The 26851-nt window shown below is 40.3% G+C and overlaps 1 protein-coding gene across 1 annotated transcript in view; it reads left to right on the forward strand.

Annotated features, from left to right (window-relative positions):
• Positions 1-6485: 6485 nt before the first annotated feature.
• The window catches only part of BDNF (brain derived neurotrophic factor), a 34546-nt gene continuing 14180 nt past the window's right edge, over positions 6486-26851 (forward strand). The window contains 3 exon segments of the mRNA XM_020286534.2: positions 6486-6515; positions 6517-6665; positions 6667-6811. Coding sequence (XP_020142123.2) covers positions 6486-6515; positions 6517-6665; positions 6667-6811 — 324 coding nt within the window.

Consider the following 26851-nt stretch of genomic DNA (forward strand, 5'->3'; position numbering starts at 1 on the left):
AAATGCTTCATCTAAAACCTAAGGATAAAAGATATTACTTTGTTATGAAGACTCACCTCTTTATTAAGCAACCATTTCTGTCTCTAAGTTGCAAGGGGAGGATTTGTCAATCTGATTGAATCTTCCTTTTAGTTTTTCCCAACAGCTGTGTTCAGATAATTCATGACTCCCATGTTTCCTGAGCCCTGGATAATTTTACACACATGTCAGGTTTGTGGCTCTACATTTTCAGAAGAATATGGAGACCTTGGAGGAGGTCCAGAGTAGACCAAGGGAAATGATTAATGGCTTGAAAGTTGGAGTTTATGAAGAAAGGTTGTGAGATCTGATCTTTCGCTATGAGAAAAGTCTGAGTGGTGACTTAATAACACAAGGAGGTTAGTAAGCAGCTGTTCCCCATCTTCATGAAGGTTGGATGAAATGAAATAAGATATAAATCGCAACAAGAACAGAAATGCATTATAAGTGGGAACTTCCAAGCACTAGCATTGCTGGATTCTAGAAAGGTCCTCAGAAGAAGGATGTGTAATCTAATTCTCTGGTTTGCAATGATAGGCTTATAAGTGATGAAGAAGATGAGATAATTTCTTAAGATCCCTTCTGGACCTATCTCTTCATAAGTCTACCTACCATATTTAGAAAAATTATTTGCCTCAAACAAAAATTATTTGTCTCATTTCTTCCCCTCCCCCACACCCTCCACTTCTTATCCTTTGTCTACCTTTTGTAAAACACTCCTAACCAAGAATGACTGTGGCACTGACAATCACAGTGGCCATCTCCAATCCCTTGGTACCCCTCCAACTTTGGGAACAAGTTTCTTGTCCATCACTACTATTCCCTGACCACTAGGGGCACCACATTCCTATATACCAAAGCTACTGCAAAGGAAAACAAAACAAAACATCCTACCTCTAACAAATTCGTAAGTGGCCCAACAGATTAAAATGCAACTCTTATGTCCTAGAATACGAGTACCTAAAGGGCTGAAATCTTATTCATTTGCCTGTATCACAGCTCACACAATCGTCTCTGACACATAGTAGGTGCTCAGCAAGTTTTCATCAATTAAACAAATATAACTATGCAATGAAGGGAAACTGAAGGGAAATTGAAGTTGAGAAAAGTCAAGAATTTCAGATGTTTCCAAATGATGTTGTATGTAGGCTAGACAAATCTAAAGCCTAACCCGTGCTGCACACATGTGTGATTAAAGATTTTATTCCCACTATACCTATGCTATCTAGAGGACTAGGAAAAGAGAGTCTGTCGAGCATCCTGTCTAGGTTCTTGGTTAAAAAGACCACTATAGACAGGCACTGTGTAGATTCATATATCAGAATCGCACAAAAATAGGCCAAATCCTTAGTGTGTTTTTTTAAATATGACTTTGGGAAGTTCAGTAATTATTTTTTTCTAAGCTATTGTTTTGCTTACTTTTCTAACTTTCTCATTTTTTTTTCATGAGGAATATAAAATTAAGCAGTAGAAAATCTCTCACTCTGATCATCACACAGCCTAAATACTTGAGTTTTAAAAGTAAGATAATCTGTTCTTTATAGCCAATGCAATGTCCTGAAACCCTTTGGTAAATTTGTTAATTCTTCTCATGGCTCTTTTCCTAGCAAAACCAACAAATACCACAGCCATTTATTATTATTAGATCTAACTTATGTCACAAGTCCTCAATCGGACATCCCTTTTGACCGTGTATACAGAAATATTACAACAAATAGACCTAATTTATTCTTTGGTATTAATTTTTAACTGTTCTCATGGAAAATCTGGTAACTCAGAGGGTTACAAGTTGATGATTCTCATATGTTTGTAGGTTAGTCTTAGCAGTTTCCTAATGGTTTGTGCACTGTTTTTCTTGATCCAACTAAATATTATTCCCAGATGGGATCCATTTTTTAACCTCTTGCTTCACTCTTCTAATCTTGGCCTTTAAAATTTTCTTACTGTAGTTCCTTTGCTTTGTCTGCTACTAATGGCCATGCCATGTTACATAACTCCTGTACCAGGTGTTGACCAATTTCAACACATATGAGTATGGCACAGAGCTATTCTTATGGTTCATAAAAAGCTTACAGAGAAAAAGGATTATCTAATCAATAGGGACGTTATTTATTCCTTAAGATTTTTCTCAGAATAGGCCTTATATGATAATTTTGAAAATTGTGAGTTACACAGTTGAACTCTGGATTGGGCCTTTGAAATCATTCAGAATGAATTTGAAAACATCTCTACCACCCTGTTCAGCAGAGGAGTTTTCTGTTTACTTACTACTTTCCCTATGCTAATTACTTCCTCCAATTTGCAGCCGTTTTTGAGGTCAATTCATTTGATACCAGACTAGACAACTCTTTTTGTTTTGGCAAAGAAGACTGAAGGTAGGAGTAACTAGGAAACTTAAACCAACATAATTAAACATAAAATGCTTAATAGGGATAGTAGAATTCACCTCGGCCAATTAAAATTATTAATAGAAAAAATATGTCAGTGTCAAATTGAGCCTCTGTTCTCACTTGAGTAATGAGGATTAGTTTATATTTCCTGACAAGAATAGATGGGAATTCATATTTCTTCCTGAACTTTGTCCTTCTAGAACACTGGGTTAGGATAGTATTAGACCATAATCAAAAAGAAATAAAAACTTAGACTAATTCAAAATTATTTTTTAAGTCCCACAAATGTGAAATAGGTAGTATTTTCAAGCTGTGAAGCTTTTCTTCCTTTTGAAGATAGAGAAATGTTGCGATCATAAACTTGGAATCTTTGCTTCTAACACATGAATTATATCAGAGTCCAATCTTTAAGAAGAATCGGAAATGCCTGCTCTATATTATCAGCATCACCCTTTATTACAATAGGAAGAAAAACTTTTCTAAAAAGTCTAATCTGAGACCTCTAAAATATCTCTGTATGCTACCTGAATTAAACAAATACAAAATATTCAGAATTCCATGCAAGGCACAGGTACAACTTTAGTTCATCCTGGCTTCATTGTTTTTGACCAGTAGGTGTACATTTAAAGCAAATAGGTAAGTGTTTTAAGTCTGGTCTCTTACTGTTTTGGTACTGCTACAATCACAAATCAGAAAGTTTGGAAATGCTCAGAAGTGTTGAGAAGTGTGATTCATCAGGCTTATCTGAATTGGCATTTGATCTTCTTTTATTTCCAAATTTCCCTGCCATTTCTGACTCCTCTGTGTTTTCTTCAGTAAAACTGCACCACACACTGGAAAGTGAAGATACACACATTTATTTATATAATGTCAAGGGAGAGTAGGATTAAGAAGATTGGCCATAGACCCACCCAATCAGAGTCTGGGAAATGAGAACACTTTTTTCTTCAGCAGAAATGCTGACGTGGCAATGTGAATTCAGCAGGTAAAAGATTTGCCAGAGCTTCTAACTGACCATCTTTGAGACTGCTAGCTTAGATTCCTGACGTTAACTTGCCAGGTAGTTTTCAGAAAGGAAGTAAATTACAACTGAGCTTAAAAACCTAGGGATATAGCTCATTTCAAGCAAATTTAAAGTTGGAAAGTAAGCATCAGTTTGAAGTTAACCTGAAGTTATAAAAGAAAAAGTTTGTAGTAGGGATCCTGCAGTCCCTTATGATGTAGTACAAGTATTTTTTTTTTTATGTGTAAAACCAGTTTCTTAAATTGTATCACAATATTTAAAGAAATTGGGTCTGCATTCAGCCTACACACCCCTGGGAATGCAGAGGGTCTTCTGGAAGGCCGAGCCCAGCTTCATGTCCTCAGACCTTTATTGCTTTCTGGTTAGCCTGCATATTTCACACACATTAAATATTCCACAATAAACTCCACCATCTGTGTTTTAGGGTAGTTTGTATTGGTCATGTGCTCTGTCAAGTTGACAGAGGTGCAAAGCTAAATGTGTGATACTCTAAGAATATGCATATATTTGAATAATTTGACTATTTAGTCCAACAATTTGCAAAGAAGCTCTGGATGATCACACATTCTGATAACACAGCCAGGGAACAGATAGCTTCCTTCACTGGGGTGGGGGAGGGGGAGGGGATGGAAGCAGAGTTATTTCTAGCAGGAGTTCTTGAGTTCACTACGTTTCCTCCCTGGTACATAACTGTGTGAACTTGGGTAAATTATTTCCTGGCACTGAGTGTCAGAGTCTTCTTTTATAAAACAGGAATAATTATTTCTGTCATTAGCCTTTAGAAGGTCTAAAACAGCCAATGTTAGTGAACTCATTTTGTTAACTGTAAACACTTAGGTAAATTGAACTGAGTATGTAATAATATGACATATTCAGTTCAACAGCACATTCTTGATAACCACAAGAGGGTCCAGGGAAAGAAACTGTTTATAAATCTTTTCCTTTAGCAAAATTAATGTTGGAGTGTTTAGGAAAATTTTTACAGCAATGAGTCTTAGCAATTATTAGGTCAAACCACCTTTGAGATTACAGAATAATGCACATACACATAAAACTTCCTACAGAATTCGCTTGTGGGGTGGGTGGGAGATTGATCTGATACCCATTTTGGCACCCCTTAAGAGAGTGTCTTTCAAAGTGTGACTTCAGATATCTTGCATCCGAATTGCTTGGGGTGCTTATTAAAATGCTAATTCCTGAACCGTGCCCCACCCTTACTAAATCACAATTTCAGGAGCAGAAACTTTCATTTTAAGACTCCTTCAGGTGATTTTTATGCTTCCAGGAGATCCAGGGACCCCAAGTTAGGTACGGTACTGCTGTCTTGTTCTTTATTCTAAATTTTAAGGTATTTCCTAGTGCGTACAAATTGGTTGAACTAATAAGAAAAAAAAAATCAGCAGGAACACAGGTAGATGGTTAGCGGAGTATGTCAAATGGCCAATTGAAAATAGTCCTCTGGCCTCTAGCCATGTAAGTTCTCTCCAAGGGTCTTGGCTACAGGCAAATGAGAACCCGAAAGACAGTTTGCTCTTCTGCTGCGGGCAGGGGTGGGGGGTGGGCTAGGGGGAATGGTGGAGGAGTAACAGAGCCAACTCTCCCCTCGACCCCCTCACCCCGACTCTGGTTAAAGCAGGAGGCTTTTTATTTATATTTGCTGCCTGGGATCATTATTAAAAAGGGTTAGCTTATGTGTGTAAGTTTGCTGGGGCTGGAAGTGAAAACATCTGCAAAAGCATGCAATGCCCTAGAACGGAACTCTTCTAATAAAAGATGTATCATTTTAAATGCGCTGAATTTTGATTCTGGTAATTCGTGCACTAGAGTGTCTATTTCGAGGCAGTGGAGGTATCATATGACAGCGCACGTCAAGGCACCGTGGAGCCCTCTCGTGGACTCCCACCCACTTTCCCATTCACCGCGGAGAGGGCTGCTGGCGCTGCCGCTCCCCCCGGCGAGCTAGCATGAAACCTCCCTGCCTCTGCCGAGATCAAATGGAGCTCCTCGCTCAAGGGGTGCGAGTATTACCTCCGCCATGCAATTTCCACTATCAATAATTTAACTTCTTTGCTGCAGAACAGAAGGAGTACATACTGGGCACCAAAGACTCGGCACCCCCCCCCCACCCTTTTTTAAGCGAAGGGGACACGAAAAAATAATAGAGTCTGGGAGTTTTCGGGCCGAAGTCTTCCCCAGAGCAGCTGCCTTGATGTTTACTTTGACAAGTAGTAACTGAAAAGGTGGGTTTCTTTTCTTTCTTTCTCTTTCCGTTTTTCTGTTTGGTCTGCTAGGAAGCGTGTGCCTTTAGTGAGGTCTGTCATTGCCTGGGCTTCCTGGCTGGAACAAGTAACTTGGTGTAACGCTATCTGGGGGCGTTCATTAATAAAAAATGCTGTTATTATCTTGATTGAATTCCTGTTAGGCAAACTCTGGAGAGGTCAGTGCGCGAACTCTGTTTAAGCCGGCGTGTTTAAGGCAGCGAAGTAAACCAATAGCCCCAAGCTCTGTGCCATTTCATTGTGTGGTCGCGTTTGCGAGCTCTGTCGTGCGGGAAGGTGCGGAGAGGTGTGTCTGTGGCCCGGCAAACGCACGACCTCTCCCGCAGAACTTGGGTGCTGGGATGGGGAGGAAGGGGAGAGTTGCGAGCGAGGGGAGCGAGACCTCGGGGCGTCCGGTTTCGCGCTCGCTCCCCCCGCCCCAGCGCTCACTGCCCGGGTTTCCGCAGAGGGTGCGGGACGCGGGGTTCCCCGGGGCTGGGGCTCGACCACCGCTCGAAGCCGCGGGCGTCCCGCCGAGGCACCCCGGGCGGGCGCGGGGCTCGCGGGGTGACGTCGCGTGGTCCCGGGAGAACGGGACCAGGGAACAGGCTCCACGGGAGAGGGCAGTCCCGGGCGTCCCGGGGGGCCCGGGGGGCCGAGCCGGGGCGAGGAAAAGGCGCGGCGTTCACTTTAAGCTGCCGCCCCGAACGGGTATCGGTAGCGCGGGCGAGCCGGGGGAGGGGAGCGGGGGGCGGCGCCGTTTGACCAATCGAAGCTCAACCGAAGAGCTAAATAATGTCTGACCCGAGCGCAAGGCGCAGGCTGGAGCTCCGGGTCCCCGCCGCCGCCGCCGCGCCCGGGCGCACCCGCCCGCTCGCTGTCCCGCGCACCCCGTCGCTCCTCGGGCTCCCGGGCCGGGCGGAGCAGCCGGCCCGGTGCGCCCCTCACCTCCGCCTCGTGCAGCTTTGATGAGACATTTGAATGCGGCTGCCACCGCTGCTGTGGGGCCGGCGGGGAGCAGCACCGCCTCGGGGACCAGGGCTGGGCGCTGGGGCCAGGAGCGGGACAACGATGTGACTCCGCCGCCGCCGGGGACCCGTGAGCTTTGTGTGGACCCCGAGGTAGGCGAGCGCCGGCGTGGGGCTGGCGCGGGAGCCGCCCGTCCGCGGGGGAAAGTTGATTGAGCTCCCCCCCCCGCAAAGTTGTGGGAAGAGGCCAGGCTCCTTCTTTCCTCTCCTCCAGGAGAAGGGAGGATTTGGAGTTGCCCCTGGGGAGCTTTCTCCCCAAATCCCAGGACCCAGAGGAGCAGCCGGCACCCCCAGGGAGAGGGACCTCGGGAAGCCCTTAAGTAGGGGAGAGAAGGCCAAGACGAGACGCGGAGCTTCGCGAAGGGAGCTAAGACGGCGCCCCGGGGATCCCCGAAAGCCTCCCCCAGCCAAGGAGGGCTAGTGAGAGATTTAGGGCGCCAGCTGTCGGGGGCCCTGACCGAGGGGAGGGTGTTGGGGCTGGGATACGAATCCTTCCCGTGGGCTGGTCGGCCCCCACGCCGATTTGCTGGGGCGGAGGGGCCAGGGATCTTGCGCCCTCTGCCCGCATCCCGTCCCCGGGGCTTGGCCCGGCTGCACGTGGTCACCTGCTTTCCTGGAGTTGAGACCAAAGCGGACTTACAAGTCCACAGCCAATGTCGCTTGGAAAACTTGGAGCATTTCTGCCGGGGAGACCTGAAAGGGTGTTGCGAGACTCCGGGGCGGGCCATACCCACATCTCTCCCCCTCTGCTGCCCCCCTCCCGCTCCTGGAGCATTCTCTAGGGACATAAAAGTTTTGACTTTTGTGGGGTGGGTGGGATGTACATGGGGAATTCCTCACTCCGGTTGGTCTCTGGGGATGCAGAGCCAGGAAGTGAGAAATGGGTGAGTGAGCTGAGCTTGGAAAGAAATCGCTGAGGGCTGGGGGCTTTATGCCTGACGGGCAAAGAAAAGGGGAAATTGCAGACTGGGGACACCCCCAAGGAGAAGAAGCCTTGTGCCTGCGGGGATGAACTGGAAGATGCAGTGTTTGTGTGTTGGGGGTGGAGCGGGGATGAGGGACCGGGGCGGGGGGAGAGGAGGAGGAGGAGGAGGAGGAGGAGGAGAAGAAAAATGAGGAGGAGGAGGAAGAGGAGGAGGAGGGAACTGGGAGAGCCGTGCTAGGGAAGGTAGAGAGTGCCCTCTGCCGGCCATGCTGCCACGAGCAGCTGCTGTGGGCGGGAGGCTGGGGGTGGGGAGTGGTAAGGGATGGTTTTACGGGATCCCTAGGGAGCCGGTAGGAGGGACTTGAATGGTGTTTCTGACTCCAGCTCAGTAAGGCGTGCGACTAGTCGTCGGACTTAGACTCTTCACTCTTCTTTGGCTCCCATGCAAAAAGTTTTCCTTGCGCTGGAGAGCTTTGATAAACCACAGTTGGTGGTTGTGTTAGGACTTCCTGGATGTTATTTTAGGGTTCTCCAGGTAGCTTGCACTTACTCCTCACTGTCCGCAGCAACCAGTGAACATTTTCCGACAAGAATGCAGGAGTGTTCTTGGCCAGAAGCAAAGAAAAGCATATTTCTGAGTGTTTATTGATCCTCCTAGTATAGTTATCTTTAAAGCAAAGTGATATATAATTGGGAACGTTGATTTTTTTTAAACTGTGTATAAATAATGTGCTATTGCTATTAAATGAGATCCCTCGCCGTCTTGGAAAACATCCTCCCCCTCCTTTATTTTTATCCAAAATCTATTTTTATATTAGTTTGTTATAAGGTCAAAGGCCATTTTGGCCTTACAATTTGATAAGTATTTGTTACATTTCAATTTATTGTGGTATAATTACAGATTTAATTTGTGTAAGCATGGGAGCCTTCAGTGCTTTACCTCATGCAACGTTATCATTTTTAGGTCTGAGGTTTCTGAGATTATGACACATAAGGCTTCACGCCATTACACATAACAGATAACATACTGAAATTATACTACAAGTTTTGATGCTGGGAACCACACCTCTTTAAAACAATCACTAATCTCCTATTCCCTGATTTTGCAAATGCCTTGCTTAAGACTTTTTTCTTTTGTAAGTTTACCTCTGGGTTAGCAGCAGAGGTAAGAGAAAGGAAAAAAACACTTGTTGAAATGTAACCATAACCTTTACTGGAATTTAAAACATGTTGGTCACCATTACTGAAATTCCAGGGCCATAAAGTCGTTGTCTTTTTTTCCTTCTACTTTATTTTGTAAAATGTGATAAATGTTGGTAAATATAGACCAATAGTAAGTCTTATGACATGGAAAGCATTATGTATGTAGAACTATTTTAAGTTATTACAAGAACATTTTCTATTTATAAATGATATAAGCAGAAAGAAATGATTCCCAGATAAACAAGACTTACGTACGTGTTTTGAAGCATTAGAACATTGCAGACACACTTAGACATCACATTTTTTTAAAGCAAAATAACAGTAATTTTTCACATACCTTTGGAGACTTTCATAGCCTATTCAGAGCTGAGTTAGTACCTGGAAATCTTGTTTAAATTAAGGTGATATTTAAGGCCATTTAAGATAGGAGATCAATGTTTGTGTATCTCAGAAAATAAGGGCATTAGGGAAATCTGCTTTAGAATATCCTTTCAAAAGTGTGTAACTTTTACTTACAAACCAAAGGAAAGGGATCATTTGCCTAAAATGTAGTAATCACCTCAAATAATTTATTTATACTATGTGAGTTAATTGCCTTAATCTTATAATGGCCAAAGGTGTGGAAGGGCAGTGCTGAGGTATTTCTGGTTCATTTTGACTCCTCAGGAGGGGGAAATCCCGTAAATGATGCAAATTTCTAAAATCCTGGCTCAAAGTCCTTGGGTTTCTTGTTTACAAGGGGCACCACTAGAATGTAAGCTATCCCCCTCTTCCTGGAATCTTTTAAGAGTCCCAGCTTTTCAGTAGTCAAAATGTGGATGATTGATAATCTCATTTGTTTCTAATATAAATAGCTCTGGTTTGTAGCACAGCACACATGGTGAGTTCAGCACGCCCACCTAATAGTATAGCAAAGAGCTTGTTTACATTTTTTTGCATTTGTCTTTTAAAACATTCTGTAAATCTGTGTGTGTGTGTGTGAGACACACACAGAGCTCTTATATATGTGAACTGTGACATATACCACAGCCAACGGCTTGGGATCTCAGTCGTAGACTTAATCTTAAGAAAACTGAAGATGTACAGAATGGAAAGGCCTTATACTAGCAGCTTATTAACATTTTAAGATCTAGGAAATTAGTCCCAGAGTAGAGAGAAGAACAATTTCAGACTTCCTGAATGAAAACAGACAACTCTATGTTTTAAGATGAAAGGCACTCCCATTTCAGATGTCCGTAATACTGATTTTATTTTAATGATAAAAACATTAATGTTCAACTTGCATCTCCATATGTAGAAGAGTTCAGTTTGTGTGAGGGGGCTGCCTAGTCCAATGCCAGTGAATATATCCCTTTAATAGGGTAATTGCTAACTTGTCTCAACTTGTTTTCAAACAATTGTAGAGCACTCAGTTTCCACTAATTGCAAAATTGCTGCTTAATTGAAGGACTCTCAGCCATCTAGTGCAGCCATTCTGCCACTGGCAGCTCTGTGATCTCAAGCTGTGAATGCATTTTAAAGAGGAATGGAGGAGAGAATTTTGTGAAATTCTAGGTTTTAAAGTGTTGGCTGTTGTTTAATGGAGGAAGAAATCCTTTGAACAAGATACACATTAAGTTGTGTTGTGATAAATTTTCTTTATTAGGATGAATAACATGAACAGATGGGATTCAGAAGTGAATGAGCAAACTTATTGGTTACACTCTGCATGCATTTACTCTGTTTAGTGTGGAGTGATGCTAAGCAATAAATGATGTTGGCAAATGAAATCCGTATGTCATTTGCATGTGGGATTTAACCCTAGGAAACATAGAAAGGCTTTGGTATTATTAAACTTAGGCATATATATCCTAAAAGTCCCCTTAAACTTCCACTTAAGATATAGAATTATTTAATCCTAAATAATTTTATACTTAAATTCATGCATCACTGGATTTCTAGAATACTTGTACTAAAAGACTTAGAAAAGTCTTGGACTCAATTATTGAACATATGGAATCATTGATGGCAGATACAGAACAATGGAGCTCTCTAATGTATTGACATTGAAATTTTTTTTTGCTGGGGAGAGGGTGGTAAGTGGGTGTGTTCTTTAAGTGGCACAGGAAGGTATTCTCATTTCTGTAGAAAAACATGAGTATCTGGTCAGATACATATGGAAGCTTTCATTTAAATGTAAGTATTTAAGTTCAGGTACAGCTCTGGGACACTTATGCTCTTGGTGAGCAAATCTGACTAAATATACTGGCTGCTAAGAAGTGGCGTATTGCCCTGATATCTCATTTATAGATTGCCTAACATTTTGAGGATGGGTTGCATTAGGTAAGTTAGGGAACTGGATGTGGGACAGGAGAGTGATTGGGGGGAAGTGAACTAAATTTATAAGCTTCAGTGACAGCCATATAAAGTAAAAGTTTATTTCCAGAGAGCCCAGAGAGTAACGAATGTTATATAGTTTTCCCCAAAGGTTCACTTGAAAGAACTTTTCATTGGTTGTCATGGTAGTAATGTCCTGATTTTGAAAGCTCCCAGAACCTAGTAGCTCTTAAATGTGCTTTCATCTTTGTTCCTTTGGTCTGATGGAAACTTTATGACGACCTTCTGTGTTTTTGACATGCCTTTTTGGAGAGAGGAGAGCAGGCAAAAGATGATTTCTTAATTCTAAGACAATATAACAAGGAAATGTAAAATTATATGCTTAAAAAAAATCACTGAACTTTAGATTGGCTTATTAAAGTAAAACCTAGAAGGCAATCTGTCATTTAATTGCAATTAGTTCATATGAAATTAAGATTTGTATAATGGAAACTCAAAACAAAAACAAAAACAAAAAAAAACCTGAGCAGTTTCAAGTAATTTAAGCAACTCATCAAAAATTGAAGTAATAGTGCCACCTAGAGAACGAAATCCCCAGCTTTACCAGCCAAATGGCTTATTTCCATATGAACCATTTTTCCAAGGCTACAGTTACTAGGATTTCTTTGCCATCCTATTCAGATTTGGCAGGTGTGGGGGGCGGGGGATGGAGGAGAGTATGCATATGGAATTGTAGATGAAATTTAAAAACAAGGAGATCTACAACTCGATATATACACAAAGTCCTTTCAGCGTTTTAATGTAGTAGCCAAATATAAAATAGCCCTGCCAGGAATCAAGGGTTGGCCTCCTTTTTAACACTTATTATTTTTAGGAATATGTACTGAAGCGTTCAGTACAAAGGTTCTGGTCTGATTCATTTGCCACAGGCAAATTCATGACACTTTCTGAGATACAGTAACACCAAATAAATTGAGTAGAGAGATCTTTAAGAATGTCTTTGATCCATGATTCAATTTTAACTTTAGTGATTTAAGAAGGCATAAGAAGAAAATAAAGGGTCATGTATGTAGCAGGATTTTAAACACCAAAAAAAAAAAGTAAGGGAAAAAAAAAAGAAAAGAAGAGGAAGGAAATTATAAGGATTCCCTCCACTTTAGAGTAAAGATTATATATATACACACACATATCTGAGCCAACACCAAAAATCATTAAAGGAACCAGGAACCAATAATTGCAAATTGGCTTAACATTCTTTGATGATAAAGACTATATATTTAGTTCATTTTTACCTGTTCCCATAATAGCATCTAGAATAATGCTGATGGCAAAGGAGCCACTTTGATAAATGTTGTTGAATGAACAAACAGACTGATTAATAGTTGCTTCAGTTTCTCACTAGTGATGCAGACAATGAAGAAACTTTATAGAAACATAATTATTTGTTTTGCTGACAGGAAGACAGAAATTGAAGGAACTAAGTTTACACGCTGTGTGGGGGGATGGGCACACTTGTGGCTCTGTCTGACTCAGGCAGGGCAAAGGCAATATATGTAACCTAAACATTTGTACCCCCGTAATATTCTGAAATTTAAAAAAATAAAACAATTTTTAAAAAGGAAATAAGTTTAATATCCTTTTCAGTACCTATTATAAAAGTCATTTAGTTGGCTTAGTTCTAAAGTTTCTTATGTGTAATTTGATTCACTCATGAAATTATGTTTGGAATATATGAAATGTTAAAGTTCATTTAGACAGCAACTATATACTTGTGGATTTTTCTTTTAAATGTCTTGAAATTTTTGGATGTCAGTGGAGATGCCAGTTACTGTGCTTCAAGGAATAGAATATAGTATATCTTAAACTTGTGCCAATTTTGGTAAGCAGAGAAAAAAATAGCATGATAACCAAAGAAAGTGATTATATCGCCTGTGCTTTTTGTCATCCATTGAAGCAATCAGGGGCAGAAAGCTTTCTTTTTCAGAAAAAAATGTCTAAAAAAGGGGATATGTGTGTTTGTATGTAAAAATATTTTTCAGAAAAAAATTTTAATAAAAGGTGTGGGGGGCACGTGGGGAGAGAAGGAAACTCATTGAATAAAATTTTTGCCACATGGGATTTAGTCTATTCAGTCTTGATTTTGGAGCTGCCACCATCAGCAGTTCCATTTTCTGATGCCTTCTTTCTGCTTTCATGTGCCTTTGGAAACTGAAACTATGCCCAAATTGAATCAAGTTTCTCTGTCTTTTCACATGTTCACTTATTTCGTGAATGTGTTTTTAAACACAGACAAATTTCTTTTACATCATGTAGAATCTAAAGGTCGAGAAATTTGCAATCATGTTGCTGGAGCAAGATGCCTGGCGGAGTCCCAGGCCACATCCCTAGGAAAACTCTGGAAGGTATTCTCTCTTATGCAACGTTGGGAACATACACCCAGCACCGACATGTTGGCTGATAATGTGTGTGAAGGCATAGACGATACACTTATCATATTGAAACGTAAAGCCAGCAGATATTACAGACATTCTGTTGAATGATAGAATCTGGATCATTTACATTTACTTGCATGCAAATTACTGTGATTAAGTTCAAAAAATCAATTGCATAAACACAGGATAGAATAGGGAGAGAGTTGGGGGTGCAGTTTTGGGGGATGACTTATCAGCAGATTGTAGAAAGGAAACTTGGGTGTTTTAAATTAACTGCAGTTTCCATGTGAGCCAGTGGTGTGACCAGGGGCTGTTGACAATATGACTGAAATTCTGGGCTGTGCCATTAGAAGCATAATACTCAAAGTCAAAAGCTAATAACTGTCTGTTAAATCAACTATGTCTAGAATATTATCTCCGGTTCAAGAACTGAAATAGGTTGTTTGGGTACATCATTGATAAATTTGTGTACACTCAGATCATTGTGACCAGATGCATAGGGAATTTGAAAGCATTGCATGTGAAGAATCGTTAAGGGAACTTGAAATGGCTGGCCTGGGGACAAGAAACCTTAGGCTGGAATGGCAAATGGTTTTTGTTTCCCTTAGCAACTCTAATCCCATGGTAGTAGCTACCTGGAATGCTGGGTTGGGAAGAATTCCGAAACTGTCCAGGCTCAATGAGAAAGGATGTTCTGATTGCTAATGCCTGCTGTGGCTGGAGAATTAGAGTGGCAGCATGCATGATGTATTTTGGACATCCTTATTTTGAGGACAATCTTTAAAAATTTGAGGAACTATTATATGGAAGAGGGAGTAGGTGCATTATGTGTTGCCTTAGAGAACAGATCTAGGACCAATGATGTAAAATTAGGTACTGTGCTAGCTACAAGAACTTTCAGTTCAATTTAATTAAGCATTTAATTTAATATTGAATGCTTACTGCATACAAAGCACAATATTAGGGTAATTTATACTCTGATAAAGAAAAAAGAGGCTTCTTTGGAATCTGGTCAGTTTCTTATTATAAATGTTTAAGCAGAGGCTGAAACCCTTTTAGAAATGACCCTAAAGTGGGAGGTTGGAATTAGGTATTCTCTGAAGTATCTATTCTTAAGTTTTTCTAATATACTGATTGTAAGTGTGCTCCTTATTTTTAGTTCCCAAACAATCCACATGAAGACAATCATATATTTCTATCCTTGAATCCTCTACTCGATGTGTTTTGCATCATGAACTGAGTATCAGAAATTCTTTCCATTTCTTTGCAAAGTGCTGTACTTTACTTTTTCCATACTTATACATGGATTCTCAAAAGTAGTTATTTTTCCTTTGAGTCAGGCAGAACAGAATGTCTGGAAAAAACAAAAGAGTCCTTATCAGATTCAGATGCCCAAATTGCTTAAGAAATTAACTTTTTTTTTTTTTTTTTGAGACAGAGTCTCGCTTTGTTGCCCAGGCTAGAGTGAGTGCCGTGGCGTCAGCCTAGCTCACAGCAACCTCAAACTCCTGGGCTCGAGTGATCCTTCTGCCTCAGCCTCCCAGGTAGCTGGGACTACAGGCATGCGCCACCATGCCCAGCTAATTTTTTTTTTTATATATATATATCAGTTGGCCAATTAATTTCTTTCTATTTATAGTAGAGACGGGGTCTCGCTCTTGCTCAGGCTGGTTTTGAACTCCTGACCTTGAGCAATCCGCCCGCCTCGGCCTCCCAAGAGCTAGGATTACAGGCGTGAGCCACAGCGCCCGGCCAAGAAATTAACTTTTAATGTTAGATTTGTTGTAGAGAGTTCAGCAGCTGAACTAAGAAAACTTCCTACCATTCACCTTCACTTTCTGGGAACCAGGAAATCTTCAGATATTAGTTTTCCAAAGAGTTTTTCTTTGTAAATGTAAACTCTCAAAGAAATTGACTCTTTCCCCAACTCCATCAGAGGCTTCAACATGCATAGAGTGACTTTTTTTAAATACAATTTATTTTACCCTTCTGGAGAACAGTTGGAGATGAACCAATATGGAGATTCCATAAGATGAGCAGCCCACTCCAAGGATCAATGAATATTTATTCTTTATGATCTTTCAAACTGCTTTCAAGTATTAATACTGTCTGTCAGCAAAACAGTTGACTATTCATATCTCTTTAGGAAATCACATATTTTATAATTTATATATATTTTCTTCTGTTTCAAAGCTTTTTAAAAAAACAAATAAAAGTGTTATCTGCAGAGCATGACTCTTTCACTCATTAATTCACCAAACATTAATTGGGTGCCCAGTGGGTGCCAGGTACTGGGCTAGTTGGGTTTTCCTTTCCCCTACATTGATCCTATCCTTCTTCAGGTCTACTTGAGAAAGAACTCCATTGATTCTGTCACATAAGGCTTTTATTACCTATTCATATATTCTCTCCCAAAGAGACCTATTCTAAAAAAAAAAAAAAAAAAAAAAAAGTCTTGAGCAAATTCTCTGAGTTATTTGAGAACTTCTTGCCCATACCGTATTCTCATTTATTGACAGTAACATTTTGAAAAAACTTATTTCTTCTTTTAGAGGTTGAACTTTTTTTATCCTCTGATTTGCAGGTATCATTTTGTGTTCAAATTAAGACAACAAAAATGCTTGTTAGACAATATCTTAAGCCATTTTGCTATTTAAGAGTATTTCATGAGGAACTATTGCAGCAATGCCTCTACAACAGAAACCACAATAGAAGGAAACTTCTGGACTGAAGATGTTGTTTGCTTCCACTGACTTTATGATGGATTTTTTTCTTACATGCACGGGTCTCCTACTATTCAGGAATGTGTCTTTAATTTGACAGTATTTATAAATTCTGTATGTTCCTCTCCTTAAAAACTTACATTGTGAGTATGTTTCCATTTACTAGAAGTTGGTTTCATGATTATGCTGAATGCGGAAAAAGATGAAAAATCAGTTTAGTGAATACCATTTTGCCTTTAAACATTAGTTAATAACATGTTTAACTTAGTAATTTAGTAATAGTGTCTCTTGAGTTTGCTAGAAACACATTCACTCATTAGGTCTCCCTTCACTGGGAAGTCAGCAAGTGATTTTTCTCAAATATGTAGTGTAAGAATCCACAGGTGGTATTCATGGATGTAGTAAATATGCTAATGTAGCTGGAGCACAATTTAGCATCAATTCAGAAATGTTTAACCTCTTGATATACAGCAAGGAAACAAACATTTGCATAGTTCTTTTGTGAACTGCAAAAAAAAAAAAAAATCACAGGATGAGGAAATGGGAATAGGTTCCACTTTCCTTCTAATACCAAGCCTACAGCCAAGTGCCTAGCCTTCTCTCTCACACCTGAGCAGGGCAATCATGCAAATGACAGTCTTGCTGCCCATTTCTGTGACCATTCACTTGCACTTGCACTGAGAGCTGTATTCACCTGCTTGTTGAGAACATTCACAAATGGTAACCTGATAAAAGTAGATATTGCTTTAAAAATATGAAATTTTTTGCATTGCATAATTTTTAGAAATAACCATGTATAATGGTTGAGAAGCAATACAGGATGACCTTATCTTAAATGTTTTATTAATCATTCAAATAGCTTATCATTAATGAAATTTATTTTATTTTATTTATTTTTATTTTTTTATTTACTCGTGGACGAGGTTCTGGGGCCCCAAGAGCAGGGGCCCCGGAAGTCGCCCTGAAATTTATTTTAAAATGCTTTTCCTAAAATACCAGATTCTTTTCTGGTTTTCACATCTCTAACAATGACTTTCTTAAACGTGGTAGCATCGATTGTTCCAGAGTGTGTAATTGCTCTTCAGAGTCAGTCTCATATAAAAACCTTAGCAGAACCTCACCACAGCTATTCCAAGCAACAGGAGGAGTTATAAAAACTTGCCTTCGCATAGTGCTCCAGTTAGGCATTGGTATGAGAACCAAAATTCAGCTGGTTTGTTGTCACTAAGATTCCTATTTGATTTTACTGGCTAAAGTCATGTAGACAAGATTGCATACTTTAATAATAATCTTGTCCAAATGTGTAGTAGTCCATACACTAAAAAACATGCTCACATGTCTCATTTCATTGGATACTACAAATAACCCCCCCCCCAAAAGACTGGGCAGATGTTACTTGTATATAACAGAGGGGGAAACTGAAACTCAGAGAAGCTAAATAATGAAAAAAATGCACAGCTATAGAACCAGAGCAAGGATTATAGCCCAGTGACTTCCCCTAACCCAGTTCTCTTACAACCACCCAGGTTGTCTATAGCCATGACCTATAGTATTTAAGTAAGAAACCATAAAGAATCCATATTTCACCCTTGATGCATTTGTTTTACTTACTTTTTTAAATTTCAGCATATTACGGGGGTACAAATGTTTAGGCTACTTATATTGCCTTTGCCCCACCTGAGTCAGATACCATGTCCATACCCCAGACAGTGCACACTGCACCCATTAGGTATGAATATACACATCCCCTACCTCCCCCACCTGTCCGACACCTGGTGAATGTTACTACTATATGTGCACTTAAGTGTTGGCCAGTTAAGTCAATTAATACCAATTTGATGGTGAGTACATAGGGTGTTTGTTTTTCCATTCTTGTGATACTTCACTTAGTAGAATAAATGTGAGGGCCTAGAGTAGGTGCAGGCTGATATTGTCACCCTGGCCTCGTATTCACTTTTCTTTCTACATCAGAGTCTGACACCCTTGTGTGTGCCAAGGAAAAAAATAGTAATGGGAAGATAAAAAAATGTTTAAGAAGTTTTTGAATTTTGTTTTTTTTAAGGGAAAAACTCTTGGAAAGAGGGAAAATGAATATATAATTTTGATGTGTTGTTCCTTGAGCTTCTTAGTTATAATTTTGCTTAAAGCTGATGATCTTAGTAAGTGAGCTATTTGAGATACTAATAAAATAGAACATAATATCGCCAGGGATTCTCAAACGTGGTGATCAGACCAGGTACAGTGGCTCAGGCCTTTAATCCTAGCACTTTGGGAGGCCAAGGTGGGAGGATTGCTTGAGGTCAGGAGTTCAAGACCAGTCTGAAGAAGAGCAAGACCCCATCTCTACAAAAAATAGAAAAATTAGTCAGGCACGGTGGTGCTTGCCTGTAGTCCAAGCTACTCAGGCTGAGGTAGGAGGATCACTTGAGCCCAGAAGTTTGAGGTTCTAGTATGCTAAGATGATGCCACTATACGCTAGCTTAGGTGACAGAGCAAGACTGTGTCTCAGAACAAACAAACAAACAATAACAACAACAACAACAAAAAAAAATGGTGATCATCAGCATTCCTTGTGAAACTTTTAAAAACTATAGATATGAAATCCTAATATCTGAGATTTGTAGATTTTTGGACAGGGCCCCTGGGCCTATATTATGTTCAGAAACTTCCACAGGTGGTTCAGATGTAAAAGAAAGTTTAGGAATTTCTGAATTAGAAACCAAATAAACTGAATATCCTATGATTTAGAGAGACTTATCATTTACTTCATTGTCCAAATACTTGGATTAGAGCATGGTTAGAAGGGATTTGCAGCCTTGTAAATAATCAGAAATTCAGAGGCTCTGAGATGGGAGGCCTCTGGAAGATTTTCTTCTGACTTGAAAGAAATTTTCTAATAAGAAACTTCCACATGAGAGCAAAAGACCTGGGACAGTATTCCTGAGCCCCAGGATCGAGTTTGATCCTAGGCCTAAGACTTACTAAATCTTTGATCTTGGGGAAGTTACTTAAATTCTGTGTACCTTGACCTCTTAACAGAGTACTGGTAAGGATTAAATGTGTTAATACATATGAAGTGCTTAGAACAGTGCTTGGCATAGTAAATGCTTAATGAATTTCAACCACTGTTTTTATTAGTAGTACTTTCCAGCTCCAATAAAACCACTTTTTAAAAGACTTGTTATCAAGCCAATACAAAGCTTAATCAGCATGCTTCACAACTAAATTTGCATCACTTAGTAGCAAGGTTGACAAAACTCAAACTCTGTTTTGTTGTAATTCTCTGAGTCTACTTTGCTTGTTCATGACTTTTTCTGCTCTTTTTATCCATTGAAATCCTATTCATTCTTCAAGACCCAACTGGAATTCGACTTTCTCTAGAAAGGCTCCTATCTATAATAAACCTGCCCTATCTAGAGCTCCTGGGTCATCTATGGTCTGCATCTCACAACTTAGTAGTTAATTGTATAAGCAGTTATATAACCATTAAATCATTATTGTGTGTCTTTATGTCAGATCCTTTGCTAGGAGTTGCAGGAACAATGTTTTAGTCTAGAAAGATGTTCTAGAGTATCCTGCTCAGGATAGTTTCTTGACTTAAAAAAAGAATTTTCTAAATAGAAATTTCATGATTAACCTCTAAAATTGACCATTTGGGGCAATACCGAAACACCTATCTTGAGAGCTGTTGATAGGTGGGAGTGTGCCCACCCCCATGGTTCTCTGCTTTTCTTGTCATACTTGAAAATCAGTGATGATTGAAACTTAAGATAATCACTTAATAAATCCATTAAGAATTACCAAACTAATATTCCCACTTTTCATGAAGCAACCTTAAAAATGATTTTCCTAAAGCAAAGTACATCTAAACTTGGTAGGTTATTAATTAACCTTTGCTGAGTGAATAAATGAATAATTAACTAAAATGTAACGGTTTTAATTCTTAATCAGAGGCAGTTTAAGGCTTTTGTGCAAGAGGAGGCCCTGCCTTGAAATAATATAGGACAGTAAACCTCCTAGAGAAATTTCTGCAGTGAAACATGGTCTGCAATGAAACATGAAGCTGGAGCTGAGAGGGCATTATATTTGGCCCAAAGTGGCCTCAGAGCTTCTCAACCTGGGGCCTAAAGTCAAGATGCCTCATTTCATTAAGAGGTGGTTCCTGAGTGTACACCAGTTAGATGACTTAGACCCTGCTGGAACCAGGCACCCTGCACAGGGGCCTTGCCTAACCAAAATAGGAGTACGTGCTTTTTCTGAGTTCCAAATGACTGGTTTCCTAACCCAGTGTCTGGATAGCAGCACCCAGTTGGAGCACCTTCTCTGAACTTGCTCATGTGGTTATTTCTAGCCTTTGGGAATGTTTCACTTTAGGAAGGTAAGAAAAGCAGCCCTTGAATGTTCATAATGAGTTTAACATTGTGGTTCAGCTTTGACCATCCGTTTAATGGGAGATCTGTTTTCCAGATGACTGTACATATGGAGATGAGAAGTTTGTTGAGTTTTATTTTTTGCCATTTTACAGAGTGGTTTTTCATTCAGTCTCTAAATGTGGGGTAAAAGGTCCTCTAGGGAGCATTTTCAGAAGTGTTTGAAGTTTGCATTTGATTTTGGAGGTAAGTTGGAGGCCTACCTGTGTGTGACAGGCACATGTCTCTAACAACTATACTTACTGATCACCAGGAATAAGGGCCATCCTTTCGGGTCATTCATTCAATATTGATCTCACATTCATGTTCAAGTCCATATCCTTATAGTTTGCTCCCAGATATGTCTCCCTGATTTCCCTAGTAGTCTTCATAGAATTTGCAGTATGTTCAATTGCAGATGGCCACATATTAACCACATCTTCCACTGTGCGTCAGCCTGCTCTTGTTTTTTGGTTTATATTTAGATTTTATCTTTTGGAAGTTTCCTCTTCTCTCCACTATCTCAGTATCTCAGGTACTGGGTTCCATTCCCCTTCTGTGCTTGCCCATGGTCACCCCTTAGGCTTGTGTTGTGTTTTACATAAGTTCTTTGTAGAGTTGCCCTTTACAGTTTACAAAGTCCTTTTCCATCTATTGACAACCCTGGTGTTACACTGAGAATCAGGCAGGGTGGGTATACTTACCCTCACTGTATCACAGAGGTGAGGCAGCATGTTCACCCATGAATATGTCTAATTTGTTGGTAAAAAGTGGTCCAATATCAGCCATTTCATAGAGTCAACTTAATAGAAAGTTAGGCAGTACCAGAACTCAGGTCTGCAGCCCACACACTCAAGGACTGTCGGTCCTCTATACCCACTTGTCCTACCACGAGCTAGTTTTTTCCAGGGAAGTGTCCCCCAAACCAAGATGGCACCCACCGGACTTCTTAGTTGTTGCCACCACTAGGACACACACAAAGGAAACCTCTGGAATATCTGTTGATCAGAGCATTGTGGGAGATTTTGTGGTGCCAAAAGTGAAGCCACTAGGCTAAACATTTTTACTTTAATTGGCTATTTTTTTATTTAATTTTGTGATAGTTAGTTTGTAGTATTCAAAAATCAAAATAATATTAAAAAGGATTTAAGGGGTCTTGCTCTACTTGTGCCTCACTCACCTGTTTCGCCCAACACATACCGTCAATGGATGATCATTTGTACCATGTTTCCCCAGAAATAAGACAGGGTCTTATATTTATTTTTCCTTAAGAAGACACCCTAGGGCTTATTTTCAGGGGATGTGTTATTTTCCCCTCAAACCCTCAGCTTGCAGCATGCACAGGATGGCCAGGACCTGACAAGGGGAGCCGACCTTGTTGGTGGGGCTGCCCGCACCTGTCCGGTCACTTCTGGGATAGTAGCTGTCACGATGGAGCAGATGAGAAGAGCTGCTCATCATCTTTACCACTCCGTGTCGAAATGCATGGGTTGTGCAGATGCACTGTGTAGCCACACCCATCACTAGGTCTTATTTTCGGGGTAGGGCTTATATTGCACAAATGCTTAGAAATCCTGCTAGGGCTTACTTTATAGGTAGGTCTTATTTTGGGGGAAACGTGGTATTACTTTCTTGTGACTCCTTTATAGTGTGTTTTATGTAAATACAGGTAAATGTGAATATGTGTTATTATTTCCCCCCATTTTTTAGGTTAGATTTTTGTTTTTTTAGAGTCTTGAGTGCCATAGCATCAGCCTAGCTCACAGTAACCTCAAACTCCTGAGCTCAAGCAATCCTGCTGCCTCAGCCTCCTGAGCAGCTGGGACTACAGGCATGCGCCACCATGCCTGGCTAATTTTTTCTATTTTTAGTAGAGACAAGGTCTCACTCTTGCTAAGGCTGGTCTTGAACTTCTGAGCTCAAGCAATCCTCTCACCTCAACCTACCAGAGTGTTAGGATTATAGGCATGAGCCACAGTGCCCGGCAATTTTCCCCCGTTTTTTAAACAAAAGATAGCATGCCCTATATACATTGTTTTGCACCTTGTTTTTATGGCTTACCAATATATTCCAGAGAGCTTTCCATTTTAGTATATAGGGAAATATTCTTCTTTATAGTTGCATGGATTGTAAGTATATGCTATAGTTTATCTACTTTCCTGTAGCTGGAAAGTGGGCTATTTTTAGCATTTTTGCTATTATATACCTTGTTACAATTAATAGCCTTGTATATACATCATTTTGTACATGTGTGCCTATATCTGTACATTTATTCCCAAAAGTGGAATTGCTAGGTCAGCAGGAAAATTCATTTATATTTTGGTAGGTATTCCATAATTGTCCTGCAAAGGACTTGGGCTGTTTTTACATCCACCATTAGTGGATGAGAATACCTGTTTCTCCATAGCCTCGCCAAACAGAGTGTGTGAGATGAGATGAGAAATGGGAGGCAAACTTCGAAATGAAAACCCAGTCTTTGACCTTGTCTCTAGTTTGCAGTGGTAATGCTATACAGTTCCAAGAGCTGGTGCAGGCATCAGTTCCAATGGAAATAATGCCTCACCACAGCCATGGGCTTGTGCCAGTTCTAGTGACACACATGGAAGGGACCCACGTTGCCACTTGCAGAATTTCCTGTCATGGAAAGTAGAGGATGCATTCATTATTCACCTAACTAGCAATGCTGGATCTAAAGAGCACAATGGTGTTTTCTTAGAACAGAAAGGGAAATCGTTCCACCACAATGCACTATGTATCAGGCTTTCAGTGCCCTTTTCTCAACTGTTAACATTTTCCCAGGAACTGAGTTCAAGAGATGTATCTTAAATCACAGAGGAGGACTTGCTAAGCTTGGAACTTTAATACCTAAAGGATCCATTTTTGAGGAATGATTTTGTACTTCCCCCAAGATTTGTAATTAAGTAACAAGTACTTTATAAGGTAAATTAAAACTGCCAAAATGTAGTATGAACCTTGAACTATGATGTGATATTGCTAGATTTCTTCCTTAAAGTTGCCAGGCAGTTTTCTGCATTAGACAAATAGGGAATCATATAAAAACACCATGATTTATGGCCTAGATAACATCTCCACATTTTACAAGGTATACATTCCAGGCCATTCTCATACAACTCTTTACCATTCTCTTTAGAAAAATTGATTCTCAGTCTTACCTTTCTCTGAGGACAGAAGAAATCCCTTTCAGGTCTACTGCATAGAAAAGTATGGTAAATGAAGCCAGGCAGAGTGATTATTACATCCAAATGGACATTCATTCTTTCTTTCTTTCTTTCTTTTTTTTTGTTTTGTTTTGTTTTGTTTTTTTTCATAGAATTGTTGAAGGATCACTTTTTAGGGGAAAGCCACTCCTTTTCCCCTTTATGGAACAGTTGCACTTAGATAGTTGCATTGATGACTGTATCTGGTCTACACAAGAGATCTTTCTGGGGCATATGGATGGACAGCCAAAGGCTCGCTGACACACCAATGACAAATACACATTTTCTTTTGCAAATAATGACAGTGAAGGCGTCCACAACAGGCATTTCCAGTTTTGTTCTCAGGTTCCTTGCAGCTGCTTCTCTCAAAATCTGCTCTCTTCCAAGGGCTGATGAGGGCCAGAAGTAAGGTGTTGTCTTTTGTACCTTCTTCATCTAACCCACCGCACACACATTCAGAATGTCAGTCCAGGTATATGTTTTGCACCAACTCAGTGTGGCTTTGGGGTCCAATTGCCTTTGTTGTTTGTGTCCAGGGCCTCCAGGTATCACTTTGGTGGGAGAGAACCCATTCCATGACCTTCGTTCCTTTGGCTGTTTTGACTCCATTGCTCTTGCTGGCACAACCTGTGAGTGTCTGACACTCTGTCCATGCTGGACCATCTGTTCTGCTGCCTTTGTGGTCTTAAGCAGTTGTCTGAATTACTCCTTGAGAATAAATTTGAGATTGTCTTGATAAATCTTTCTTTTTACTTGCACCTTAGCCCCTCAGCTATATCCTTGAAGAACAGGACACACGGATGGGTCACAAGTGGATGGTGTAGGATATCAGACCACAAGACTTTGAGGGGATCAGGTTTGAGTGCTAAAAAGAAAGATTTGGGGTCACAATTATTTCTTTAAAAGGCACATTGACACTTGGGCCTTGATTGAAAACTCTTACTCAAGTAGAGTTGACAGAGGAGTATTTGGTAGTTGTGGTTCCTGGTCTGAAAAATGTGGTTCTACTCCAACACCTGAAGAGATCATCTCAGGGAAAAATGTTCTGACAGCTCAAACATATTACCTTCATACATGGTTTGTTGGTACCTTGTGGGAATAATTCAATATTTATTGAAAAGGATAGTAATGAAGAATCATTAGGGTTATATTAACCTCTGTGAAATGAGTATGTAAAGAAACTGCTTATCAGAGATGACCATATGGCACTTTGCTTAAATAAATAAGAAACTGGTGCATAGGGTCTGCAGGATATCTCTCCCAAGTAGATCTCTTTCAAAATAGAAGACACCGCATCTATATCTGACCCAATATGGAGAGAGGCACTGCAAGCCAGCCTAGTTTCCTCTTCCATCCCTACCACACACCTCGTGTATGGTCTTTGGCAATTTACTGAATCTCTCTAAGTTTCAGTTTCCTCAGCTGTAAACTATGGATAATCAAATTACTTCATAGTTAATAAATGTTAACTATTCTTTTTATGAGCTTGCTCTGTCTCCTGGGATAGCATACAGTAACATCATCATAGCTCACTGCAATCTCAAACTCCCAGGCTGAAGCGATCCTCTTGCCTCAGCCTCCTGAGTAGCTGGGAGCTACAGGTGCATGTCACCATGCCCAGCTAATTTTTCTATTTTTTGTAGAGATGGGATCTCGCTCTTGCTCACACTGGTCTCGAACACCTGGTCTCAAGCAATCCTCTTCCCTTGGCCTTCCAGAGTGCTAGGATTACAGGCATGAGCCACCACATCTGACCAGCTATTAGGTTGGTGCAAAAGTAATTGAGGTTTTGGACCATGACTTTTAAATCATTATGACTAGGCTTAAAAAATCTTTATCAATCAAAATAGGAACCATCATAATCAACACATTTTTTCCAATGAGGAATAAGTTTGTTTATTCTTGTAGCGTAAAAATTTGGGATTCCACAAACTCTTGGAAAGCATTTTCTGCATCCTGCTGGTTGTGGAAGCGTTTTCCCTGCAAAAAGTTGTCAAGATGCTTGAAGAAGTGGTAGTTGGTTGGCCAGAGGTGAATATGATGGAGGAAGATAAACTTTGTAGCTCAGTTCATTCAACTTTTGAATCACTGGTTGTGCTATGTGCAGTTGGGCGTTATCATGGAGAAGAATTGGGCCCTTTCTGTTGACCAATGCCAGCTGCATGTGTTGCAGTTTTCAGTGCATCTCATTGATTTGCTGAGCATAATTCTCAGATGTAATGGTTTTGCCAGGATTCATAAAGCTGTAGTGGATCAGACTGGCAGCAGTCCACCAAACAGTGACCATGACCTTTTCTTGGTGCAAGTGTGACTTTGGGAAGTGCTTTGAAGCTGCTTCTTGGTCCAACCACTGAGGTGGTCATTGTTGGTTGCTGTATAAAATCCACTTTTTGTTGCACATCACAATCTGATTGAGAAATGGTTTGTTGTTGTTGTGTACAAGAAGATGACACTTCAAAACGACAGTATTTTTGGTCAGCTCATGAGGCACCCACTTATTGAGCTTTTTCACCTTTCCAATTTGCTTCAAATGCCGAATGACCATAGAATGGTTGACATTGAGGTCTTTGGCAACTTCTCATGTAGTTGTAAGAGGATCAGCTTTGATGATTGCTCCCAACTGGTCATTGTAAACTTCGATGGCTGGCCACTGAGCTCCTCATCTTCAAGGCTGTCGTCACCTTTGCAAAACTTCTTGAACCACCACTGCACCGTACGTTCATTAGCAGTTCCTGGGCCAAATGCATTGTTGATGTTGCAAGTTGTCTCTGTTGTTTTATGAAACATTTTTAACTGGAATAAAATCTCTTGAACTTGCTTTTTGTCTAACATCATTTCCATAGTCTAAAATAAATGTAAAATAAACAGCAAATAATAAGTCATTAGCAAAATAACATAAAGCGAGAA

Source organism: Microcebus murinus, chromosome 4 (genome assembly GCF_040939455.1).
Source record: "Microcebus murinus isolate Inina chromosome 4, M.murinus_Inina_mat1.0, whole genome shotgun sequence".
Lineage (NCBI taxonomy): Eukaryota > Metazoa > Chordata > Mammalia > Primates > Cheirogaleidae > Microcebus > Microcebus murinus.